We start from the raw sequence: 22,427 nt of genomic DNA, 5'->3' as shown, positions 1-22,427 counted from the left end.
AATTTTTACTGTGTTCAAGGCCATGAATGCAGACAGGGTAATAACGATACAGAACAAGAAGCTACAGCTTCATTAAGACAAAACGAAAGTAAAAGTTTTGCCCTCTGCACCACTGCCTGAAGCAGGTTTTTCTAAGTCTTTTCCCGAGGATGGCATTTGACCATTAGATTCACAGGATGATAATGACGAATTCACCTGCTTTTTCTTTTCCTATAATTAGGCCAGCATCGATTCAAGGTGTGGCCCAACCGACTTATTATAAAGGATGATACTGGTTGGTTGAAAAAGGTAGTAGCTTTCTATGAACCATATATTAAGTTTTTATGTATATTAAAATTAATATTGGAAAGAACAGTGGTAGGAGAGGAAGCTGGAGGACAACTGCTGCAAATGCTTGCTTTTGAAAATGCTAATGAAGAGTACAGGAGAGCGTTATTACTTATAAAGGAGGCTGGGGATATTAATGCTTATATGAAGGCATGCAAGGGTATCTTTTCTGAAAATGGAAAGATGGATAGTTGGCACATATTGATCCAGATAGAGTTATTAAATTATATGTTTAAATACTCTTGAATATCCTACAGGCACTTTCGCTCAGGATGAGTTGCCTTTAGAATGGATATATATTAAATAAAACTTTAACCAAACATTAACAAATTATGAGGAACAAATTTCTTTAATTATTCAGCAAGGCATACACAGACCTGTTACTCTGTGGGGATATGATTGTGCTGCTATTGTTTTCCCATTAAGCAAAGATAAAGTGGAATATTTAATGCAGATGTCTGAGGTTTTTCAATTAGCCATGATTTCTTACACTGGAAATATTGAATTTCATCCTCCCCATAGTAAATTGTGGGATTGCTTTAAAAAACAAAAAAAAAATTGATAAATACACTAATTTCTGTTGATCCATTACCATCAGCCTTTACTGTGTTTACAGATGGCTCTAACACCAAGATGGCTTATTGGACCAAAGATTAATTTTGGGGACAAGAATCTTCTTTTGGGTCAGTACAACAAAATGAATTATTAGCGGTAATTAATGTATTCCAGGATTTTACTCATGACGTAAAAATATTATAGCTGAGTCCGCTTATGTTGTAGGAGTAGTACAGAATATTGCGACTGCTGTTGTTTCTACATCTAAGCCTATATTAAATGTTATTCTCACATATTAAAGGACTATTGTTATTATGAAACTCTAGAATATTCATTACACATACTAGATCACATTCAAAATTTCCAGAATCTTTAACACTTGGCAATCATATGGTAGATCAATTAGTGGCATTTGCTACCCCAGAAGAACACAGTCATAATCATGCCAATACAGGATATTTACATATTAAATATAAGCTTCCCTATTCTCAAGCCAAACAAATTATTGCTAATTGTCCTATGTGTCAGTCTTCACGTATAAAATGTGTTCCATCTCAAATTAATCCCAGAAGGATGCAACTTAATACATCGTGTCAGATCGATAAAACCCATATTTCTGAGTTTGGTCGCCTTTCACACATAGATGTAAGCATAGATAATTTTTCAAAATTTGTGTGGGCTACACCATTGCCAGGAGTACGCACTGCTCATGTTATACAGCATCTATTGGAAACTTCTGCTGTTATGGGACTGCCTTCTAAAATTAAAATTGATAATGGACCAACATATATTTCTTATCAATATAAACAATTTTGTCAACGGTATCATATTGTACATATTACTGGTACAGAACACAATACACAAGGACAAGCTTTTGTTGAAAGAATTCACCATACCCTGAAATGACAAATTATAAAATTAAAACGGGGGAAAAGAGATGGCCTTATGCAACCTGAATGGAGTTTGCAGAGCAGTCCCAGAGCTATATGGCACAAGCATTATACGTTATTAATTTTCTTAATTTACCACAAGGTGAAGTTATATCAAGAGGAGATAGACACTTTGTTGAACTTCCCCCCAGAAGGCATGGAACAGACAGTATGGATAAAAATTGCCCGGGATGCTGAATGACAGGAAGGGACATCATTGTATGTAGGGGAGAGGGTTTTGTCTCATTACAGGATGGGAGACTATTCTGGTTACCCGGGAGATGGATCCAAGCACAGAATAATAAGAACTGCTCCCTACCCTCAAAGGAATCCAGTTAAACCAGCTACATTTTCTCCTGATGGATGTTCTCAGGAGATGAGGAGGTGTCCTCCATTACTGAGGCCCTGGCTTCTCTTAGTGTCCACAAACAACAATGGATAAGGATCCGTGCAGTGACAACCCTATTACCTATGTGGGGTCAGGTGAAGCGATTAAGCACTGAAAGGAATAATTTTGTCTCCTTCAGGAAAGTCCTTTACTGCTGAGCACTTATTCTCAGCAATGTGTGTTTTACTCATGGTTTCTTCTGCTGCAGCCAATGCCAGTTATCGGGTTTATATTGCTTATCATGATGAAATCCTACCAATTTTGTGTTAGTAAATATATGGATAATGACACAGAACATGATTGGAAGTTAATTCAAGCCTATTTAGAGGGTAATGAAAGTGCTTCAAAAGTAATTAATGCCTTGAAATATGATGTTCGAATGTCTTTTGGTAAACAGCTAGAAGATACTACCCCTATGGAAATAGCGAAATTATTGGCTGATCAATTGACAGGATTAGATCCCAAGGCTTGGCTTCAAAGGATTTTCCATAGCATGGGAGGAGCTAGTTTTGCCATAATCTTATGTACATTATGTATTATGTTGCTTTATTTTTACATGACTAAACCCCTACAAGGACCTTTAGCTATGTTATGTAAAGTGTTACTTTAAAACAAAAGAAAAAAGAAGGAATTGTTAAGACATAGAGATGCAGCTCCCAGGCAGGGTCAAGAAAGGCCTGGTGACAGATTCAAGTAGGGTCTGGAATGCCGCCCTGGAAAAGAAAATGTTTTTCTCACTTGGCCTTAAATTATGTTCTGCTGTGTCCCGTTTCTGTGGAAGTGGTTCTAACGCTCTCTTGGTAATGGTGAGTATATTTTGATTATAATAAGAGAGGTTATTTGTTATATGAATATCTTTAGGAGAAGCTTTCGTTTATTCGTCTTTCTTTGTTTAATCTTCCCTCATTGTTCCTGGTATCCTGGGAATAATAATCTTATGGTATCTTGACACAATGAAAATTGTAGTAATGCATATTCTTAGCTTAATAAGGATTAATAAAGCTTGCAACTGCGTGCAGTTTCTTCTGCCTTTGCTCTGCACCCCCTGTGTCCTGGGGGTATGCGACCATACCCAGGGCCCCAACTCACTACACATTGACAATGGGTCACCCCACAAAACACAGAAGCATCTACCTTAGTCAAAAATGGACATTTTATTGAATGCACACACTAACTCTGATTGATCACATCCATAGCTAAGATACTATGGGCAGATCCGTGGCCCAAAATACATTCCTCTAAACCTATAAAGCGAAAGAAGAAAGAAAGAAAGAAAGAAAGAAAGAAAGAAAGAAAGAAAGAAAGAAAGAAAGAAAGAAGGAAAGAAAGAAAAAAAGGAAGGAAGAAGAAAAAACACAAAAAACTTAAGCTTCTCATAGGAACTTCGCAGGAAGTGTTGTCTGGCGGTCAGTTCTGATTAGGCCATTTTAGATGAAACAGTGCATAGTGACCCTTAATGTGATGGCCCCTATATAAAGCTTTTTGGAATATTGGAATTTTAACAAACCTCATCCAGAACATACAGCAGAGGCAAGGATGTGATCACCATGTCCTTGCTCTCTATCAGGTTATTTTTCTGTGTCCTTGATTGTCAGGCATAGAACAGCAACAATCTGAAATAGCTGGTAGACATGGAACAAAGTGGCTAAAACTATAGTTGTGGGTTGCACACCTCAACTGTCAATGGCTAATGCTGTCCTCAGAGACCTCGGAGGCCCCTCTTGTAAGACTGTCTATTGGAAATGGAAGCACTGACTTCAAAGTGAACCGGGCCAGCCAGGGTGAGGGCAACATGGATACGTGAGACCCTGTCTAAAACCAGCACAAAAACCAACCCTTCATTCAAAGCATCATCTATTAATTCTTTATTATTTACCACTTTCTCCCTACCAGCCTTTCAGTCTGGAATGGTAGAAAAGGACTGGGAATGTTCCTTCTATTCTAAGGACCTTGATCTCTCTTTCCTTAGGTCCACATTAAGAACACATGCAAATGGATATCACCATCTGAACAACTTAGTATCATCTACTCAGTATATCTAGCCTAATGCTGTGCTATGACAATCTCAAGCTTCCCTGAGTTTCCCTGACCTAGCAAGAAGTATGAAGTACTGAGGCCACACCCCAGTGATCCTTTCAAGGGGTTAGAAGAAAGCCGTGAGAGATGCTCCACTTCTTTGTCCTTAGATTAAATCACATTGACACAATGTGGGTGGACTATTTAACCAGATATGTTTCTCCCACCCCACCTTTCTGAGTTCAGACCATGGCAGAATTCATGCCCCACCACCCTAGATATTGAGTTTAGTGTTCTCTGGTATTTTGTCCTTCCCTTCAAACTAAAGTATTCCTTTTAGGATCCTCTAGAGAGCTGTCTTACTGGTTATACATATTGTGTTAAATTTATTTTAGTGTGCATTAGTCAGCACAGTAGCTGGGCAGCTGCCTGCCCTCCATGGTATCAGATCTACTTTCCAAACAATAACGCTAACTCTTACAGGCTGTGTAGCATCTTGGCTGCTCTTTGTTCCACTTGGACAGCCCTCAGGACCAGGATCTCCTCTCCCTTAACCATGGCTGCTGTCCTCTTCCTCTCTCCTCTCCATCACACGTTCTTCCTTTATTCTATGGCAGCTTCTTCTTCCTTCTTCCCTCCTCATGATCTTCTCTAGCAAAGCCCTCAAAGCTCACCTCCCCCATCTCTCTGCTGTGTAGCTGTTGGCTGTTGGCTTCTTTATAATCACAGTTAACTGGATCAGGGTCAGTTATTTGGGGTTAACCAGTCCTGAGTTCCACAAATTAGCATTAAAATACAAGCAGAATTAGACCAATACACTACAGGGATTTTTGTTTGTTTGTTTGGTTGGTTTGGTTTAATTTTCATTTACCTTTTTACTTGTTATTTTATTTTTGGCTATTATTATTAATCGGTTATTTTATTTATTTACATTTCAACTGTTGTCCTGCTTTCCAGACTCCCCTCTTCAAATTTACATCCCATTTCTGCTCAGCTTTGCCTATGTGACAGTGCTCCCCCACCCACACATATCCATTCCCACCTCACACCTCTAGGATCTGCCTTTGGTGGGCAACAGGCCTCACCTTGAACTATAGAGCATCCTTGCATACACATTGGCTGGCAGTTTGGCCCCTGGGAGCTTGGGGATTAGGGAAAGAGGATCTGGTCAGATATTAAAGCCAATGATTGCTGCTTTCTCTTCTTTTTCTGGTTATAGGTGAAATTATGTTTGTGTGCTTCTCTTTTTTTAAATTATTGAGAGAAGATTAATTTCTTGGTTTTTCTTGGGTATAGTTTAGTTCATTGTCTTGGAGTTTTCCTCCTATTAGCCTCAGTTGTGCTTTCTTACAGAAAAGAATTGTTTAAATTTGGTTTTGTCATGAAATATCCTGGTTCCTCCTTTTATGGTGATTGAGGATTATGCTGGATATAGGAGCCTGTGTCTGCATTACATCTGCCCAAGATTTTCTGACTTTTAGAATCTCTGTTGAGAAGTCTGGTGTAATTCAGATACGTCTGAATTTATTTGTTACTAGATATTTATACCTTACCCCTTTTAATGTTCTTTCTTGATCTGTGCATTTAGCGTTTTAATTATTATGTGAATGGAGGAATTTTTCTGGTACAATTAGTTTGATGTCCTGTAGGCTTGTTGTACCTTTATGGCCTTTTCTTTCTTTACCTTATGGAAGTTTGCTGCTATGATTTGTTGAATGTGTTTACTGGATCTATGAACTAGAAATCTTAATTCTCTTCTATATCTATTATCCTTAGGTTTCAACATTTAATTGTGTCCTGAAATTCATGGATGTTTTGGATTCAATAAACCATACATATTTACCTGAGATGGGTGTTTTGTGCTTTGTGGGATGACCTCCTTGACCCCAGGCTGCATGAAGAATCTCAGCTGACAATGGGGACATAAATTATGAGTATGTGTAGCAAGGCCCTGGCCTCTTCCAGGTTCTTGGATATTAACTGAGAACCTCAAATACAGTAGTAATGTGATAGTGTGGTGTGAATCTAGTTACTATTCTCTATTTTGATATAGATGACTCTTTTTGTGTCATGGTCAGCTTATAATGACTAGAAGACCTAAGCTTGAGAATAACCAAAGACTACATTGCTTCTCTAGCAGCTGAGCTTTTAAAAGTCCTGGTGTGACAGCAACTGTTGGTGGATATTCTGGATTATTCCTTCTGTACTTTAACTCTCTGTGTCACTTCCACCATCAGTAAGTTAGTTCAATTCCATAAATTGGAAATCCATCACCTGGAAGAAATACTCTTTTTTTTTAAAGATTTATTTATTTATTTATTTATTATATACAAGTACACCGTGATTGTCTTCAGACACACCAGAAGAGGGCATCCTATCTCATTACAGATGGTTGTGAGCCACCATGTGGTTGCTGGGATTTGAACTCAGGACCTCTGGAAGAGCTGTCAGTGCTCTTAACCACTAAGCCTTCTCTTTAGCCCAAGAAATACTTTCTGAATATGATCTGAGATTGGCCATGGAAAAAGGGTAGCTTGAACTGTCCCACCTAGGTTCTGGGCCTGCACAGGCCTGCTCTCCAAAAGAAACCTGTGTTCACAGCTGTTGGCTGGCTAAGAAAGATTTCACGAGACGTGATACACAGCCCTCGGACTTCTGCTCCAGTCATCTGCACAATTTTTCCCGGACGATATCCTCATACCTCCAGCAGGCGGGTGATGAAGCTGTCCACTCTCAGCTCCCCTTCAGCCATCTTGTGGGCACCAGACTCTCCTCCCTGCAGCAGGAACAAGGGCTTCTCCATGGTGGCTGCAGCAGCAGTGGTGGTTTGGCATTCTCACCTAGGAGGCCCTATGCCTTTCTACCCCAGTTCCAACTCACCTCAGGCCCGGGCCTTCCCCCCATCCACTTCCCACGGAGCAGGGAGAGCAGCACCCACTAGAAATAAAAGGGAAGCCCTTGGTCCTGCCAAGAGTGAACCCCCAGTGAAGGGATTGTTGGGGGGAGGGTGGTAATGGGAGGAGGATGGGGAGGGGACACCAATAGAGAAGGGGAGGGGGAGGGGTTAGGGGGATGTTTGCCTGGAAACCCAGAAAGGTAATAACAATTGAAATGTAAATAAGAAATACCCAATTTAATAAAGATGGAGAAAAAAAGAGAAAAGTGTCACACATTTAAAACAGAAGAATATGGACCCTAATTTTAAAGCACAGCTCTGTCAATTAACTAAACCTTTAAAAAGCTCAGAAAATCAGGCCAAACAATATTTTCTCGGTTTATGTATCTGTAATGTCGCATAAATAATAATGTCCGTTTCTTGCTATTGTGGAGGGAATTAAATAGATAATATGTAATCATGGAAATTTTGAAGTACCATCCACTTTTCTGTTCATTAAATCACTCTTCCTCATTTCATTGATCAAGTATGTATGTTTTCTTTTCATAGTTACATGTATAATAAAACCAGCATAAAAACCTTCAGAATTGTATAAGCTTTCACTTTTAACAAATTAAATTAGTTGTTCTTTGTATTTCTGCTGAACATTTAAATGTTCTTTATATGTCCCAGTGCGAGTTTATTAGGTACCTATAAACTTTAAACTCTTTGCCTGAGAGCATGAGTACTATTTAATTATATAGTAACTACACTCAGGCTGTCTTTGTATTAGAACCAATTATATCAGACTCTAAGAAAAATTACTACACTTGATCTTAGCCAAAAGGCCGAGAAGCTATTAAGAAAAATTACTATTGCTTTAAAGTTTGTGTGTGTATGAGTGAGAGTATGAGTATGAGTGTCTGTCTGTGTGTGTGTGTATGTGTGTGTGTGTGTGTGTGTGTGTGTATGTGTGTGTGCAGCACATGACCAAACAACTTTCAGGAGCCATTTCTCTCCTTCTGTCATGTGGGTCCCAGGATGTAACCCAGATGTTTGACTTTGGCAATAAATAATATTACCCACTAAATAAATAAATAAACAAACAAAAAACAAGCCACAAATCAACTTTAAAAGTAAAGGCCAGAAGTTCACAGAATAGTAGCATTGGCCTTACCATATCCTTTCTTTGGGGATGGGAAAATTAATGTTCTGAAATCCATGACTTTCAGGAATTGTGATATTCATGGAAATTCAATTCCTTTGCAGATGCTCCAGTTGTTGTGGCCAATTGCTAGAAAGGTCAGCTTAAGCTTGCAGGACCCCCACCATCCCTCCCCCCACCCCACCTCCACAGAAAGCTCAAAAGACACTGCCCAGAACTTACTCCACATTCCCCAGAACCACTTTCTTTGTCCATCATTTCTGTGAGACGAAAGGTCAGACTCCTTCACCCTAGTCTCTCCACAATTGACATTCGCCCCTCCCAAAACACTTCTAAGACTGGAAAACATGTCTTAGGATGTATCTGCCAGACTCGGACTGAGAGAAACTAGGGCACTGGTTGTCACTACAACATTGGTGACAGAGGACGCCAAGTACTCTGTAGGAGACAATAGAATGTCCAAGAAGGGACAGCAGATGTCATGGGGAGCAGACTTTGCCTCCCTGCTAATGTTCTCCCTGTACTGAGCATAAGCTGTGGTGGCCTTTCCAGGAGACTTTCCCGGGGCAGAGCCACTGAGCATCTCCTTCTTCCAAAGCCAAATTTTCCTCTAGGCTTGATTATAAAAACCTTAGTAATTCCTATGCATCTAAATGAATGTTTCCTTCCAAATCCTGCCCAAAAATGTCTCATCCTAACTCAAATTATCCTTCTTCACCAATATTAGCCATTAAAAATTCCTGAGAAATAATACCAGTTTGAATATGCACTCAAAATGTTCTCCTGTCTTATTATGTACAGGTGCTTGAAATCACATCAAGAAATAGCCTGCATGGAAGGTTGCAATGTGGGTGTGTGTTAGGGGAACACTCATGAAGCCTTGTGCTTAGCATTCAACGGTTGCCACAAAATTCCTTAGGAGGAAGACTTGAAATCATTATGGTGCTAGAAACAGTGTGGAGGCCAGTTGGCAGAGGAAAGTGAAACATTAGAGCCACCATTGAAGGCTCCTGTTGGGCCCTACCTTGGTGTTTCCCTCCCCCCTCACTGAGCCTTTCAGCCTGCTATAGGAAGAAATTGTTTACACCTTTGACAGCTGCTCTTAGCCCCTGATTTGGGGCTGGGATTTTCCATGGCACCCTTCCTCCCCACTGAGCTTTCCTGCTTCTTGTTTTTAAGAAGCTGTTTATGCCCCTGATTGGGCTGGAACTTTCACCACACAGACTTGTCCTATTTTCCTGTTTGGGGATTTTCACCTGCCTTGTTGATTTTCCACGGCTTTTGCCTTTGGTATATAAGGAGATCTCAGTAAAGCCTTGGTGGCACTCGCTAAAAAGGGGTGACCCGTGTAAGTGTTTTCTTTCAACCCCACAAACCTACACCTGATATTCACACACTGTTGGCACAGGCACTGACAATAGGTATCACAATAGAAACTAGTAACTAGATTTAACCAAACTATCACATTAATGCTGTATTTCGTGGTATTTTTTTTTTTTTTTTGCTCTCCTAGAACCTGGAAGAGGCTTGGTGTTTTCTAATCCTACTCATAATTTATTATCCTTCCCAACACTATGGGCTTTGTTCTGTTAATGCTAACAGCGGCATCCAATACCTAGGATATTTTCTACTGACATGTGTGACATGAGACAAAACAGTCCCTGTCATCCCTCACCTGAATAAACTTCCTTAGAGGACTGTGTAGTTGGAGGGTCCTTCTTTCCTCTCCAAGATCGAGAAACATTTCCAGTCTTCAGACAAGTGTGTCAGCCATTGTCCAGTGACTGTGTTGAGATGTCCACATTGTCAGCTGAGTGTCGTCATCCAGCCTGCCCTGTAATTGTTGTAGATGATTAATAGGGTTCCAGCCCTAGGATTTAATTCAGTGCTACAGTACTTGCCAAACATGCTCAAAGCCCTAGCTGCCACCCTAGTCCTGTGTGCTCTAGAGAAAGAAAATAAAGAACCACATTGTCTATCAAGTTTCTCCTCCAATAGAAGGAGAATCTGCATCCAGTCTTTTAAGTAACTCTAAGCCCCAGCTTCCCCACAGCTCAATGCATCGATTGCACTATTGGTGCATTTTCAGTAATTCTCACTTTCTTTTTGGTGTGCAAAGAATATGCACCATGTAAGTAAAGTGTGTGTGTGTGTGTGTGTGTGTGTGTGTGTGTGTGTGTTCATCCATGAACTCACTATAAATTATTATCAAATGACCCAGAAGACCGTGGAGAAACCTGTCGATGTGCATGCAGAATTATGTTACTACCGTTCCATGGCACCTTGCAGGTAACACTGAAATACTGGGCTGCTTTAATAGAGCCTAAAACCAGGCTATGCATGGTTTTCGGTGAGATTGTGATGTGCAACACCACAACAGAGATCAGCAGAAGCTTCATTTTTTCCATGCTGCTGTTACCAAGTGAGGCAAAGCCTCATCCCATAGAGAGTCTGGTAGGATCTGATGAAAGGAGTAAACTCAGGGTTGAAATCAAGCCTTTAGAAACAAAGAGAAAAATACAAAGTCAAGGAAAGCAAGAGCTGTCTTTTTCTTTTCTTCCTCTTTTTTTTTTTTTTGAGAAGATCCACAAGAGAGACAACCCCTTCCTCAAACTAACAATGCACAAGAGAGACAATACATGAATTAAAAATCAGAAATGAAATGAGGGACATAACAATAGACACCGAGCAAATTCCAAAATCATTAGTTCTTACTCCCGAGGACTTTACGCCAGAAAACTGGAATATTTATTCGATATTGTTGATTTTGTAGACAGATAACAATTACCAAAGTTAAATCCAGATCTGGGAAGGTATCTGAATAATACCCCTAAGAAAATAGATACAGTCATTAAAGGTTGCATACATTATATATTATATTGTTTTCTTTTTGCATGATTAAACCCCTTCAAGGACAATTAGCTATGTTATAGAAAGTGTTACTTTTAAAACAAAAGGACAAAGAGAGAAATTGTGGAGTCACTGAGATACACTTCCCAGACAGGATCAAGGAAAGATGGCTGAGAGATGCAAGCAGGGGCTGGAACGCTGCCCTTGAGAAGGAAATGTTTTTCTCACTTTACCTTACACTATGCTGTACTGTGTCTGTTTTTTGTGGAAGCAGCTCTCATGCTCTCTGGGTTATGACAAGTAGATTGTGATACTAGGAAGAGGGGTGATTTGCTATACAGATATTTTAAGGAGAAGCCTTTGCTTAGTCTCACTTCTTTGCCTAGTCTTGCCTCAGTCGTTCCTGGTATCATGGGAATAACGACCGTATTATATCTTGCCAAAAGGGAATGTGAGGTAATGCATATTCATGCCTATATAAGGGTTAATAAGCTTGTAGCTGCATGCAGTTGCATCTGCCTTTGCTCTGCATCCCCTGTGTCCTGGTTATTTGTGACCGTACCTGGGCCCCCAACGCACTAGCTGTTGACAAGCATCACCCTTCTCAGTGTTAGGTATATATTTTTTTGAAATCTATGATGTGGAGGCATATTACAGCAACAATATGAAATAGCAGGCGGGCATGTATGAAAATGCTGTGTTTAAGCTAGGTGTGGGGACAAGTCCTCAAAAGGAGCTGTTAAGATGGGAAACAAATAATGCATTTGTTGCTGGAATTGAGTTGCCTCCGCTGTGTTGCTCTGCCTGCTCAGTGTCCATTCAACCTCACTCTGTTTCTACAGAGGAACTCAAGGTTTGCCCCAGCCGCCTGTGAGCTGTGATATGGGCAGAGAAAGGCCAGGACACAGTGGTGATTTCCCACTCCTCAGTTATGCTGAATTTTCCACTACTGTACTTGTATACACAAGTACAGTGTGGTCAGTTATTATAGATATTTGTCATTTCTTACAGAGGGCAACTATGATTGACTACACCCAATTCTATAAAAAACAAAACTCAGGAAACCTGGCCCTTGGCAGCAATGAATCAAGAAATATCTAGGATGGTGGGGCATGAATTCTGCCAAGCAATGAACTCAGATAGGTGGGTTTGTGAGGAAGATGTATAGTTGAATAGCCCAATAGATTCACGTTGTATCATCTTGATTTAATCTAAGGACAAAGTAGTGCAGTATCTCTGATGGCTTTCTTCTAACCCATGAAAGGTTCACTGGGGTTTGACCTCAGTTCTTTATTCTTCTTGCTGGGGCAGCAACACTCAGGGAAGCTTGAGATTGCCATAGGCACAGTATTAGGCTAGAAATGCTGAGTAGGTGATACTAAGTTGTTCAGATGGTGATACCCATTTCATTTGTTCTTAACGTGGACCTAAGGAAAGACAGATCAAGGTCCTTAGAATACAAAGATCATTTCCAGTTTTTTTTCTACCTTTCCTGAATGAAAGACTGTTTGGCAGAGAATGGTAAAAATTCAAGAATTGGTAGATGATGCTTTGAATGAAGGGTGGGTTTCTGTGCTGGTTTTAGACAGGTTCTCAATTACCCCATCTTGTTCTCTACGCTGCTCGTCAGGTTCACTTTGAGCTCAAATAAAGCTGCTTCTACTTTCCAACAGGTAGTCTTACAAAGGGGCCTCCAAGGACTGTGAGGACAGCATTAGCCAATGAGAATTGAGGTGTGTAACCCACAACTATAGCTTTATCTGAAAGACCCTCAGACAGAGGAGACTCTCGCTCCAGTCCTGAGGACAATCACCACCCCATGAACACACAGGACTCAGTCTTGATGTAAAAACAAGAGGTTTACTTTGGGATACCAATGCACTGGGGCTCGACATGGTCCACACGCAGGAGGGATGTGAGGAGCCTCGAACAACAGAAATGTACAGTTTAAACAGTCATTTACGATCACACAGTTTCATTAGCTCAGCTATTTCGGTGCCAAGAATACCTAGGCAGATGTTTCTCGTCCTGGGATAAGGCCGTAACCACATCAATGTAGCTATTTCAGTAGGAAGGACGTCTGACTTGATATATATTTTCTTATCCTGGGGTTCCCAGGACAAGGACCAAGGATATCTGTCTTGGCAGGTGTTTCCCTTCTGGAGTTCCCAGGACAAGGCTATAGCGATGTCAGCCTATAGCACAGCTGCATTCAGTACCAAGGATATCTCACTTCTATAGTGGTCAGTCAGCTTCCCAGAGATGTTTCCTGTCTTGTAATTGCCCTGCAGTAAATATGTTCTATACCCTCTGTTCTTATGGTCGGGCAGCTTCCTAGAGAGTGGGTGGGAATGTGCTTTCTGTACTTTCTGGTCTATTGACTAACGTCTAGGGGCTAAACGAGGGCCAGCTTAAAAGATTCTCATGCTTAAGAAATGGCTGTACTGATATCTAACGGAGATCTTTCATATCCACTTTCTTCCAAGTCTACCAGCCATCTCAGATTGTTGCTGTAATATGCCTGACAATCAAGGACACAGAAAAATAACTTGATACACAGCAAGGACATGGCAATCATATCCTGTGTCGTTATGTATGTTCTGGATGAGGTTTGTTAAAATGACAATATTGCACAAAGCTTTATACAGGACCCATCAAATTAAGGGTCACTATGCACTGTCATAGCTAAAATGGCCTGGTCAGAAGTGACCACTGGATCACTCTTCTGTAACTTCACATGAGAGGCTTGTGCTTTTTGTGTTTTTTATTTTTGTGTTTTTTTCTTATTTATTTATTTATTATTTATTTATTTATTTATTTATTTATTGCTTTATATGTTGTCAGGAAGATAGTTCAAGTCATGGATCTGCCCCCAAAATCTGAGCTTTGCCACTAATACTGTAAACAGTATTAGTGTATGCATTCATTAAAATAACTGTTTTTTTTTTTTTAGTAGGATAGATGCTTTTGTGTTTTGTAGGGTGATCCATGAAACAGGAGTGAAGATGCTTGTTTCTTACTCTGTCCACTGAGTTATATCTCTAGGCTTGTCCTACTCCTTTGGCTGCATTCCCCCCCCCCCACATTTGCTGACTATTTTATTTTTCAGATGAAATCACACGTTATAGCTTAGAGAGGCCTGTAAGCAATCCTACTTTGGTAACTTAAGTGCAAAGAGGAGAGCCCCACACTCAGCCTGAGGGTGCATTCACTGGTGGCTCCAATATTTCAGTTTCCTCTGCTAACAGATCACCACATTGTTGCCAGGACCATAATGAATGCAATTCTTTCTCCTAAGGAATCTGGTGGCAACTGTCAAATGTTAAGCACAAAGCTTCAGGTTGTACCTATAACACACACCCACATTGCAACCTACCCTACAGGCTATTTCTGGGTGTGATTTCATGCACCTGCACATCATGAGACAGGAGACCTCTTTGGCTACTTATAGGAACTGGTGTGATTTCTCAGTAATCTTTAATGGGTAATATTGCTGACTGAGGAGAATTTGAGGTAGGATGAAACATTTCTGTGCAGGGATTGGGGAGGAAGCACTCATTTAGATACATAGCAATGACTTAGGTTTTTCCAATCAAGCCTAGAGCCAAATTTGGCTTTGGAAGCATGTGGTGCTCAGTGGCTATGCCACAGGGAAGTCCCCTGAAAAGGGTCCATCAGCTTTTGCTCAGTACAGGGAGAACATTAGCAGGGAGGTAAAGTCTGTTATCCATGACATCAGCCGTCCCTTCGTGGACATTCTATTGTCTCCTAGAGAGACCTTGGAATCCCTGTGATGTCACCAGTATCGTTGTGACAACCAATTCCCTACTTTTTCTCTTAGTGTCCAAAGGATATATCCACAGGCATGTTTGCCCGTCTTCTCAGGCGCTTTGGGAGAGTTGATGTTGATAGAGAAGAGTCTAGAGTGAAGCAAACGAAACCTAAAGGTAATGATGGACACAGGACATGGGGAATGTGGAGTAAGTTCTGGGCAGTGTATGTTGAGCTTCCTGTCAGGAGTGAGTGTGGGGGCCTTCACCTGGCCTTTATAGCAATGGGCCACAACCACTGGAACATCTCCACAGATATTGAATTCCATGATTATCACAATTCCTGAAAGTCAAGGTTTTCACATCATTAGTTTCTCCATAACCACATGGAGGATATGGCAATGCCTATGCTATTATTGGGTGAACTTCTAGTCTTTACTTTTACAGTGCATTCAGTATGTTAAATTGATATAATAACACCATAAGTAGTCATGGAGGGTATAACTTTTCTGAATTAAACAGGGCATCAATGTACTTCACTTTCATTGCTTCTTTAAATTCAGTGACTATCTGACAGTAGTAAGAGGGAGAGAATTGTGCTCCTGGCCATGACCTTATATTCTTAGAACTCCTGTGACTACCTCTGGCTGACGGGGCCAATCTTACCTTCATACATTAGAGGTTCTGTGTGGCAGATATTTTTCTACAGTAGCCAACTATATGGGGCAGGTAGAGAAAGAGCCTGTAACCTACTGGCACTTCTGGGGCATTTGTCATTTCAGTAGGGGGAATTAATAAGTCTGTTGACCATGTCCTCCCCCTACATGAATTTTTAATGCAAAGTTATTGGACGAGAGTAACAGTGTAGGATATCTGAGTATCCCTGATCAATCAAGTCATTGTGGATGCTGAATTGATGATCTGACTTCTGAAACCAGAGGGGTGAGGGTCCTGAAACCAGGTTGTAGCCTGCGTACCTGATAATAATCCTGGAGAAGGCATCTCTCTGGTACTTGTAAGCCTGTGTGGGCGGGCATAGGGAACACCTGGCTGCTTACATCTCTTGGTCTCTATATAGTAGTGGGGGAACTGTGATCCACTTAGGATGCCTCTTACACATAGACCAAACTCCTTGCAGTGACACTGGCTTCCAAGCATGTTCTCCTGTTTGGACCTCACTGTGGTCTGTGTATGCTCTATGCATTCGCCCCATGTGGGTTCACTTGTGTTATTCTACCTACAGAGGCCTGCAGACAGACCTCATCCCCTGAAAATGTCCTAAACAAGGTGCAGGCCAACGAGGAAGAGGAGAGGCTGAATAGAGAACTGGAGCTAACTACCAAGGAGAGAAATGAGCTGACAGATCGCCTCCTTTATGTGACAGGTGGATCCATGAGCAAGAGGTATGCATTGCTCCAAACAAACGACCTTGTTCTAAACCTCATCTCCCATAGAGAGGAGATTCAGAACCTGACCCTTAGTGAGGAGTGAGTTTGGAAATGGACTCTCTGATTCCACCTGTTGAAAATCTGAACTTGTGATCTGAGTGAAGAATTCAGGGATAACGTCACTGGAGCATGAGTTCCCAGTGTACAATTGGAAAGCCCTTGACAGGTGGCAGTTTGCAAGGTTCTAGGTGCTGTGAGTTTGTGGACAGTGTTTGTACTTGCTAGGAAGGTGACTGAACGCTATCATCTCATGGCAGCACCCTTAGGTAACAGGTCCCACATTGTTCATCTCCATGCTTAACTAGAAGGCCTGAGGCTCAGGCCTGTTCCTTCTTGTCTGTGTGCCTTAAACACTGAGACAGTAATGGTGCATACATTTCTACTGATTCTCATTGTGTTCTTTCCATATTTGTCTCTCTTTCTCATTCTCTGAGTCTGTTTACTTTTCTTTTCTTGTGGGTGTGTCCCAGTTTGTGTGTCTGTGTGTTCACAGGTCTGCATGCATATGTACAACTTTTATATGTTTCTATGTCCCCTGTCCCTTGGAATTTAGGGGTCTGTTTTTTGACCTCAGGATATACCTGTATAATAGTTTCATGGAGGTGTAAGTGCTTTATTTTGGAAGCCCCACTTTCAACAGTACAGTTCTTTGCCTGTGTGGTCACATTTGTCTATACACTTGTATGCCTTGGGCAGATTATAAGTTTGTGGCAATATCTGGTCTTATCTCCAGAATTATGTGTACTGTCTGCCTCTAGAATATTAGTTATTCGGCTTGTAGCATTCCACTTGTCAAAACAGGAAAAATGAAATCAGAGGTTTCTGGATGTGTGTGTGTGTGTGTTTGTGTGTGTGTGTGTGTGTGGTTGGGTAAGCTCTGTGGCCTAGGCTCTTGACAGCATAACAGGTTTGAATGCAGATCCAGCCCTCCTGATTCAAAAAAGTGAGCCAAGGAACCCTTTATCTGGGTGCTTAGCTTCTGTTGTCCTGGGCACACAATTCCAAGTTTCTGAAGCTGAAGAAGATCCAAATATGTAGAATTCAGAAAGTGTCCTTCCAGGGCTGGGGTAGTACAGGACACAGACTGAGTTCATATAGTCCTAAACCTCGATGTTCATTGGGTTCTATCTTCCTGGGGCCAGCCCCTACTTCAGGCCAAATCCATTTTATGAAAACTTGAAGATAAAGGAGAAAGAGGTCATTTCATTACTGCACAACTTAGACACAAAGAACATTGAACATCGTGAGAAATTTCAGGAGCTCAAGAAGGAGATTAACTTCTATCGGTAAGTACTGGTCAGAAGGGCCCATCACTTGTGGAATATCCATTGCTGCCTCTCTTTGTTCTGGACTGGAGAGCCTGCAGCTCTGGGTCCATGTCTTCTGCTGTTTAAATATCACTGTGCCGTGGGTCTTTTGGACTCAGTTTCAGTTCCATAAGAGACTGTGACTTCTCAGCACAGTGTCTATGCATCTTTAGAAGGCTCTGGATAGAACTATACTGATTCAGGCATCAGAGTGTTATTAGGCCGACCTGGGCCTCTGGGGTCATATCAGGTTTAACAAAGCTCAATGTGTGGACCACATGGTTAGCATGACCTCCCTTGGTTCTACTGTCCTCTTGCGGTTTTTTACTGCCTACTAATTGATGTTGCCCCGATGCATTGGGCTTTCATGGATAGTTGTAGATCCCTTGTTCTTTTGGAGAGACATGGACTGTTAGGTGCTTGGGTCACAGAAACAATTTATTCTTCCCTGGATTGGCCGTTTGCTGTTTGTGGAGCAGCCTTACATGTATGGAGATGTATTCTATGAAGTCTTTATGGGTATCTGGGTCCTGGTGGAGTTTGTGGGATTTGGCAGTTGGAATGGGAGGAAGAGGCTACAGGATCTTACTATGCAGAGTGTGTTTCCAGCAACCTGCACAGCCGGCTCCTGATGGACCAGGCATGTATGAAGAAGAAGTTGGTCACATTGAAGCAGGAGTGCAAGGAGTTACAGCGATATTTGTTTGAGTTGAACCCGAAGGATGAAGACGAACAGGAGAAGACCAGAAACCTCCAGACCCAGCAAAATGTGGTAGGAACAAGCAGCTGAGTCAGATTAACAATGTCTGATACCATTTGCCTATTGGATACATCTTTGCTTCCCCTATCATCTTTCTAATGTCCCCACACCCAATCAGTCACCCTCCTCATGTGATAGAGTTATTCATTGCTCTGTCTATGCACAAGTATTCTGGGATATTAACCACTTTTCAGAAACTGAATTATGGGCAATTATACTTCTCTGCCCTTTTTGAAACTGCAGTCCAGAAATGGTGACAGAGGAATAACATATCACATGACTGAAGGCAGCAACTTGACAGCTGGTATGCGTGTCCCCACCATATCCGTGTCTTAATAGCTGCCTTCTTCTCCCAGGTCTCAGGAACTGCAGGAGACATGGAATAGGACGGATCCCAGGAAGACAGCCCCCTGAGGAATGAGTTTCTCTCTCAGGAGTTCCCTGTGACGACAATCCTCACAGTCAAAGACTTTTTGTGGGTGAATATTCTTCTTCTCAGATAATTTCCTCAATGTTTAGAGACCCTACATTTATGTATCCGTATGCCAGCCTGTCTGGTTGAGGTCTTTCTCCTTTCTCATACGGACAACACCATTTGAGAGACATCTGAGGAGACAGCCTTGACGTCTTGTCCTAGAGGAGAAACAGCACTACAACTGTGTTTCTAAATGTTCATTAAGAAAATGCTGTTAAGAAATGTTTTTGGTTATGATTTTCATTGAAGTTTTCTTTTTGTTATTTCATAGTTATATATTCTTGTTACTGTTTTTCATTTTTATACCATTTTAGTTGTTCATTTTATGCCTGTTTTTTGTAAATTGTATTCCTTATGAATAAAAATTGATTTGTAACTCTTGACTCTTAAGACCATCTTATTCAAGGGTCCTTTGCACTCCTGTAGACTTAGATCTGACAACTGGATATGGATCTTTGCATGGTCCAGGCAGCATGGGTAAATAGGGAATTCAAAGCCACCAAGGGGTACACAGGGTGATAGTGTCTTTGTGTGGATAATGTGACTTTTTTTATGGACACACACTTTATGATGTAATCACTGACATACTGTATCCATGCTATCATGTATTCTGCTCATCCTAGTCTATATCAGTCTATAACACACATTCCTTATTGACTGTGTGCACCAGATATTGAGTAACACACACTCATGCCTGTAGAGCTGCAGAAAAAATGACAACTTTCACAAAGGTATATAGAATAATCCTAATGGAGAACCATGTGCCTCAGTTTTTCTTACAATACAGCATTAGTATTAAACCAGAAAGATAATGACCATCAACGTCATTTTGGGAAATAGGGTTCCTGCGCTTGCCTCTCGCCATCAGATTATCTCTAGTGTAACTTTGTTCTGCTATTTCTGACAGTGGCTAGACTGTCCTATAAGCCTGTGTGACAGGAGTGCTGTAGACCTGTTTTCCTCTCTTTCAGTCAGTTATGGGGACAGAGTGTTCTGCTTTCTGGCGTGTAGTTTTTCCTCTCTACAGGTCTTCAGCTGTTCCTGTGGGCCTGTGTCTTGAGTTCACCAGGCAGCTTTCTTGCAGCAGAAAATTTGGTCTTACCTGTGGTCCCGAGGCTCAAGTTCGCTCGTGGGGTGCTGCCCAGGGGCTCTCTGCAGCGGCAGCAACCAGGAAGACCTGTGCCGCCCCTTTCGGGAGCTTCAGTGCACCAGGGTTCCAGATGGTCTTTGGCTTTTTCCTCTGGCGTCCGAGATGTGTGTGCAGGGAGCAGTCACTTCTGGTTTCCCAGGCTTGTCTGCCTCTCTGAAGGTTTAGCTCTCCCTCCCACGGGATTTGGGTGCAGAGAACTGTTTATCCGGTCTGTTTCTTTCAGGTTCCGGCGGTGTCTCCGGCAGGGGTCCTGCCGCTCCTGGGCCCTCCCCCACGGGAGCCCAGAGGCCTTATACAGTTTCCTCTTGGGCCAGGGATGTGGGCAGGGGTGAGCAGTGTTGGTGGTCTCTTCCGCTCTGCAGCCTCAGGAGTGCCCACCTGACCAGGCGGTTGGGTCTCTCTCTCACCGGGTCTGGGAGCAGAGAGCTGCTGCGGGCCGGGATCCGGCTTGGGGTTTTCTAATCCTACTCATAATTTATTAATCTTCCCAACACTATGGGCTTTGTTCTGTTAATGCTAACAGCGGCATCCAATACCTAGGATATTTTCTACTGACATGTGTGACGTGAGACAAAACAGTCCCTGTCATCCCTCACCTGAATAAACTTCCTTAGCGGACAGTGTAGTTGGAGGGTCCTTCTCTCCTCTCCAAGATCGAGAAACATTTCCAGTCTTCAGACAAGTGTGTCAGCCATTGTCCAGTGACTGTCTTGAGATGTCCACATTGTCAGCTGAGTGTCTTCATCCAGCCTGCCCTGTAATTGTTGTAGACGATTAATAGGGTTCCAGCCCTAGGATTTAATTCAGTGCTACAGTACTTGCCAAACATGCTCAAAGCCCTAGCTGCCACCCTAGTCCTGTGTGCTCTAGAGAAAGAAAATAAAGAACCACATTGTCTATCAAGTTTCTCCTCCAATAGAAGGAGAATCTGCATCGGTCTTTTAAGTAACTCTAAGCCCCAGCTTCCCCACAGCTCCCTCCATCGATTGCACTATTGGTGCATTTTCAGTAACGCTCACTTTATTTTTGGTGTGCAAAGAATATGCACCATGTCAGTAAAGTGTGTGTGTGTGTGTGTGTGTGTGTGTGTGTGTGTGAGTGTGTGTTCATCCATGAACTCACTATAAATTATTATCAAATGACCCAGAAGACCGTGGAGAAACCTGTCGATGTGCATGCAGAATTATGTTACTACCGTTCCATGGCACCTTGCAGGGAACACTGAAATAGTGGGCTGCTTTAATAGAGCCTAAAACCAGGCTATGCATGGTTTTCGGTGAGATTGTGATGTGCAACACCACAACAGAGATCAGCAGAAGCTTCATTTATTACATGCTGCTGTTACCAAGAGGAGGCAAAGCCTCATCCCATAGAGAGTCTGGTAGGATCTGATGAAGGGCAATAAACTCAGGGTTGAAATCAAGCCTTTAGAAACAAAGAGAAAAATACAAAGTCAAGGAATGCAAGAGCTGTCTTTTTCTTTTCTTCCTCTTTTTTTTTTTGAGAAGATCCACAAGAGAGACAACCCCTTCCTCAAACTAACAATGCACAAGAGAGACAATACATGAATTAAAAATCAGAAATGAAATGAGGGACATAACAATAGACACCGAGCAAATTCCAAAATCATTAGTTCTTACTCCCGAGGACTTTACGCCAGAAAACTGGAATATTCATTCGATATTGTTGATTTTGTAGACAGATAACAATTATCAAAGTTAAATCCAGATCTGGGAAGGTATCTGAATAATACCCCTAAGAAAATAGATACACTCATTAAAGGTTGCATACATTATATATTATATTGCTTTCTTTTTGCATGATTAAACCCCTTCAAGGACAATTAGCTATGTTATAGAAAGTGTTACTTTTAAAACAAAAGGACAAAGAGAGAAATTGAGGAATCATTGAGATACACTTCCCAGACAGGATCAAGGAAAGACGGCTGAGAGATGCAAGCAGGGGCTGGAACGCTGCCCTTGAGAAGAAAATGTTTTTCTCACTTTACCTTACACTATGCTGTACTGTGTCCGTTTTTTGTGGAAGCAGCTCTCATGGTCTCTGGGGTATGACAAGTAGATTGTGATACTAGCAAGAGGGGTGACTTGCTATACAGATATTTTAAGGAGAAGCCTTTGCTTAGTCTCACTTCTTTGCCTAGTCTTGCCTCAGTCGTTCCTGATATCATGGGAATAACGATCTTATTATATCTTGCCAAAAGGGAAAGTGAGGTAATCCATATTCATGCCTGTATAAGGGTTAATAAACTTGCAGCTGCATGCAGTTGCATCTGCCTTTGCTTTGCATCCCCTGTGTCCTGGTTATTTGTGACCATACCTGGGCCCCCAACACACTAGATGTTGACAAGCATCACCCTTCTCACTGTCAGGTTTATTTTCTTTCTTTTTTGAA

The 22,427-nt window shown here is 41.7% G+C and overlaps 1 protein-coding gene and 1 pseudogene across 2 annotated transcripts in view; one reads left to right on the top strand and one right to left on the bottom strand.

The window, feature by feature from the left end:
* The window catches only part of LOC147999003 (disks large homolog 5-like), a 124,855-nt gene extending 105,602 nt beyond the window's left edge, over window positions 1-19,253 (top strand). The window contains exons 2-7 of one of the 2 annotated variants that reach the window (XM_087595898.1): window positions 944-1,010; window positions 14,947-15,052; window positions 16,119-16,278; window positions 17,466-17,609; window positions 18,240-18,402; window positions 18,747-19,253. In XM_087595898.1, coding sequence (XP_087452024.1) covers window positions 14,971-15,052; window positions 16,119-16,278; window positions 17,466-17,609; window positions 18,240-18,402; window positions 18,747-18,776 — 579 coding nt within the window. In that variant the 5' untranslated portion in view covers window positions 944-1,010; window positions 14,947-14,970 and the 3' untranslated portion in view covers window positions 18,777-19,253. The remainder of the gene's footprint in view (window positions 1-943; window positions 1,011-14,946; window positions 15,053-16,118; window positions 16,279-17,465; window positions 17,610-18,239; window positions 18,403-18,746) is intronic. The other variant, XM_087595900.1, reaches the window with a different exon arrangement.
* On the bottom strand, window positions 7,741-7,950 carry LOC147999004 (U2 spliceosomal RNA; annotated as a pseudogene).
* Window positions 19,254-22,427: the final 3,174 nt, after the last annotated feature.

Source organism: Rattus norvegicus, chromosome 19, assembly GCF_021556685.1.
Source record: "Rattus norvegicus strain SHRSP/BbbUtx chromosome 19, alternate assembly SHRSP_T2T, whole genome shotgun sequence".
Classification (NCBI taxonomy): domain Eukaryota; kingdom Metazoa; phylum Chordata; class Mammalia; order Rodentia; family Muridae; genus Rattus; species Rattus norvegicus.
This window is presented reverse-complemented; position numbering and strand designations above follow the sequence as displayed.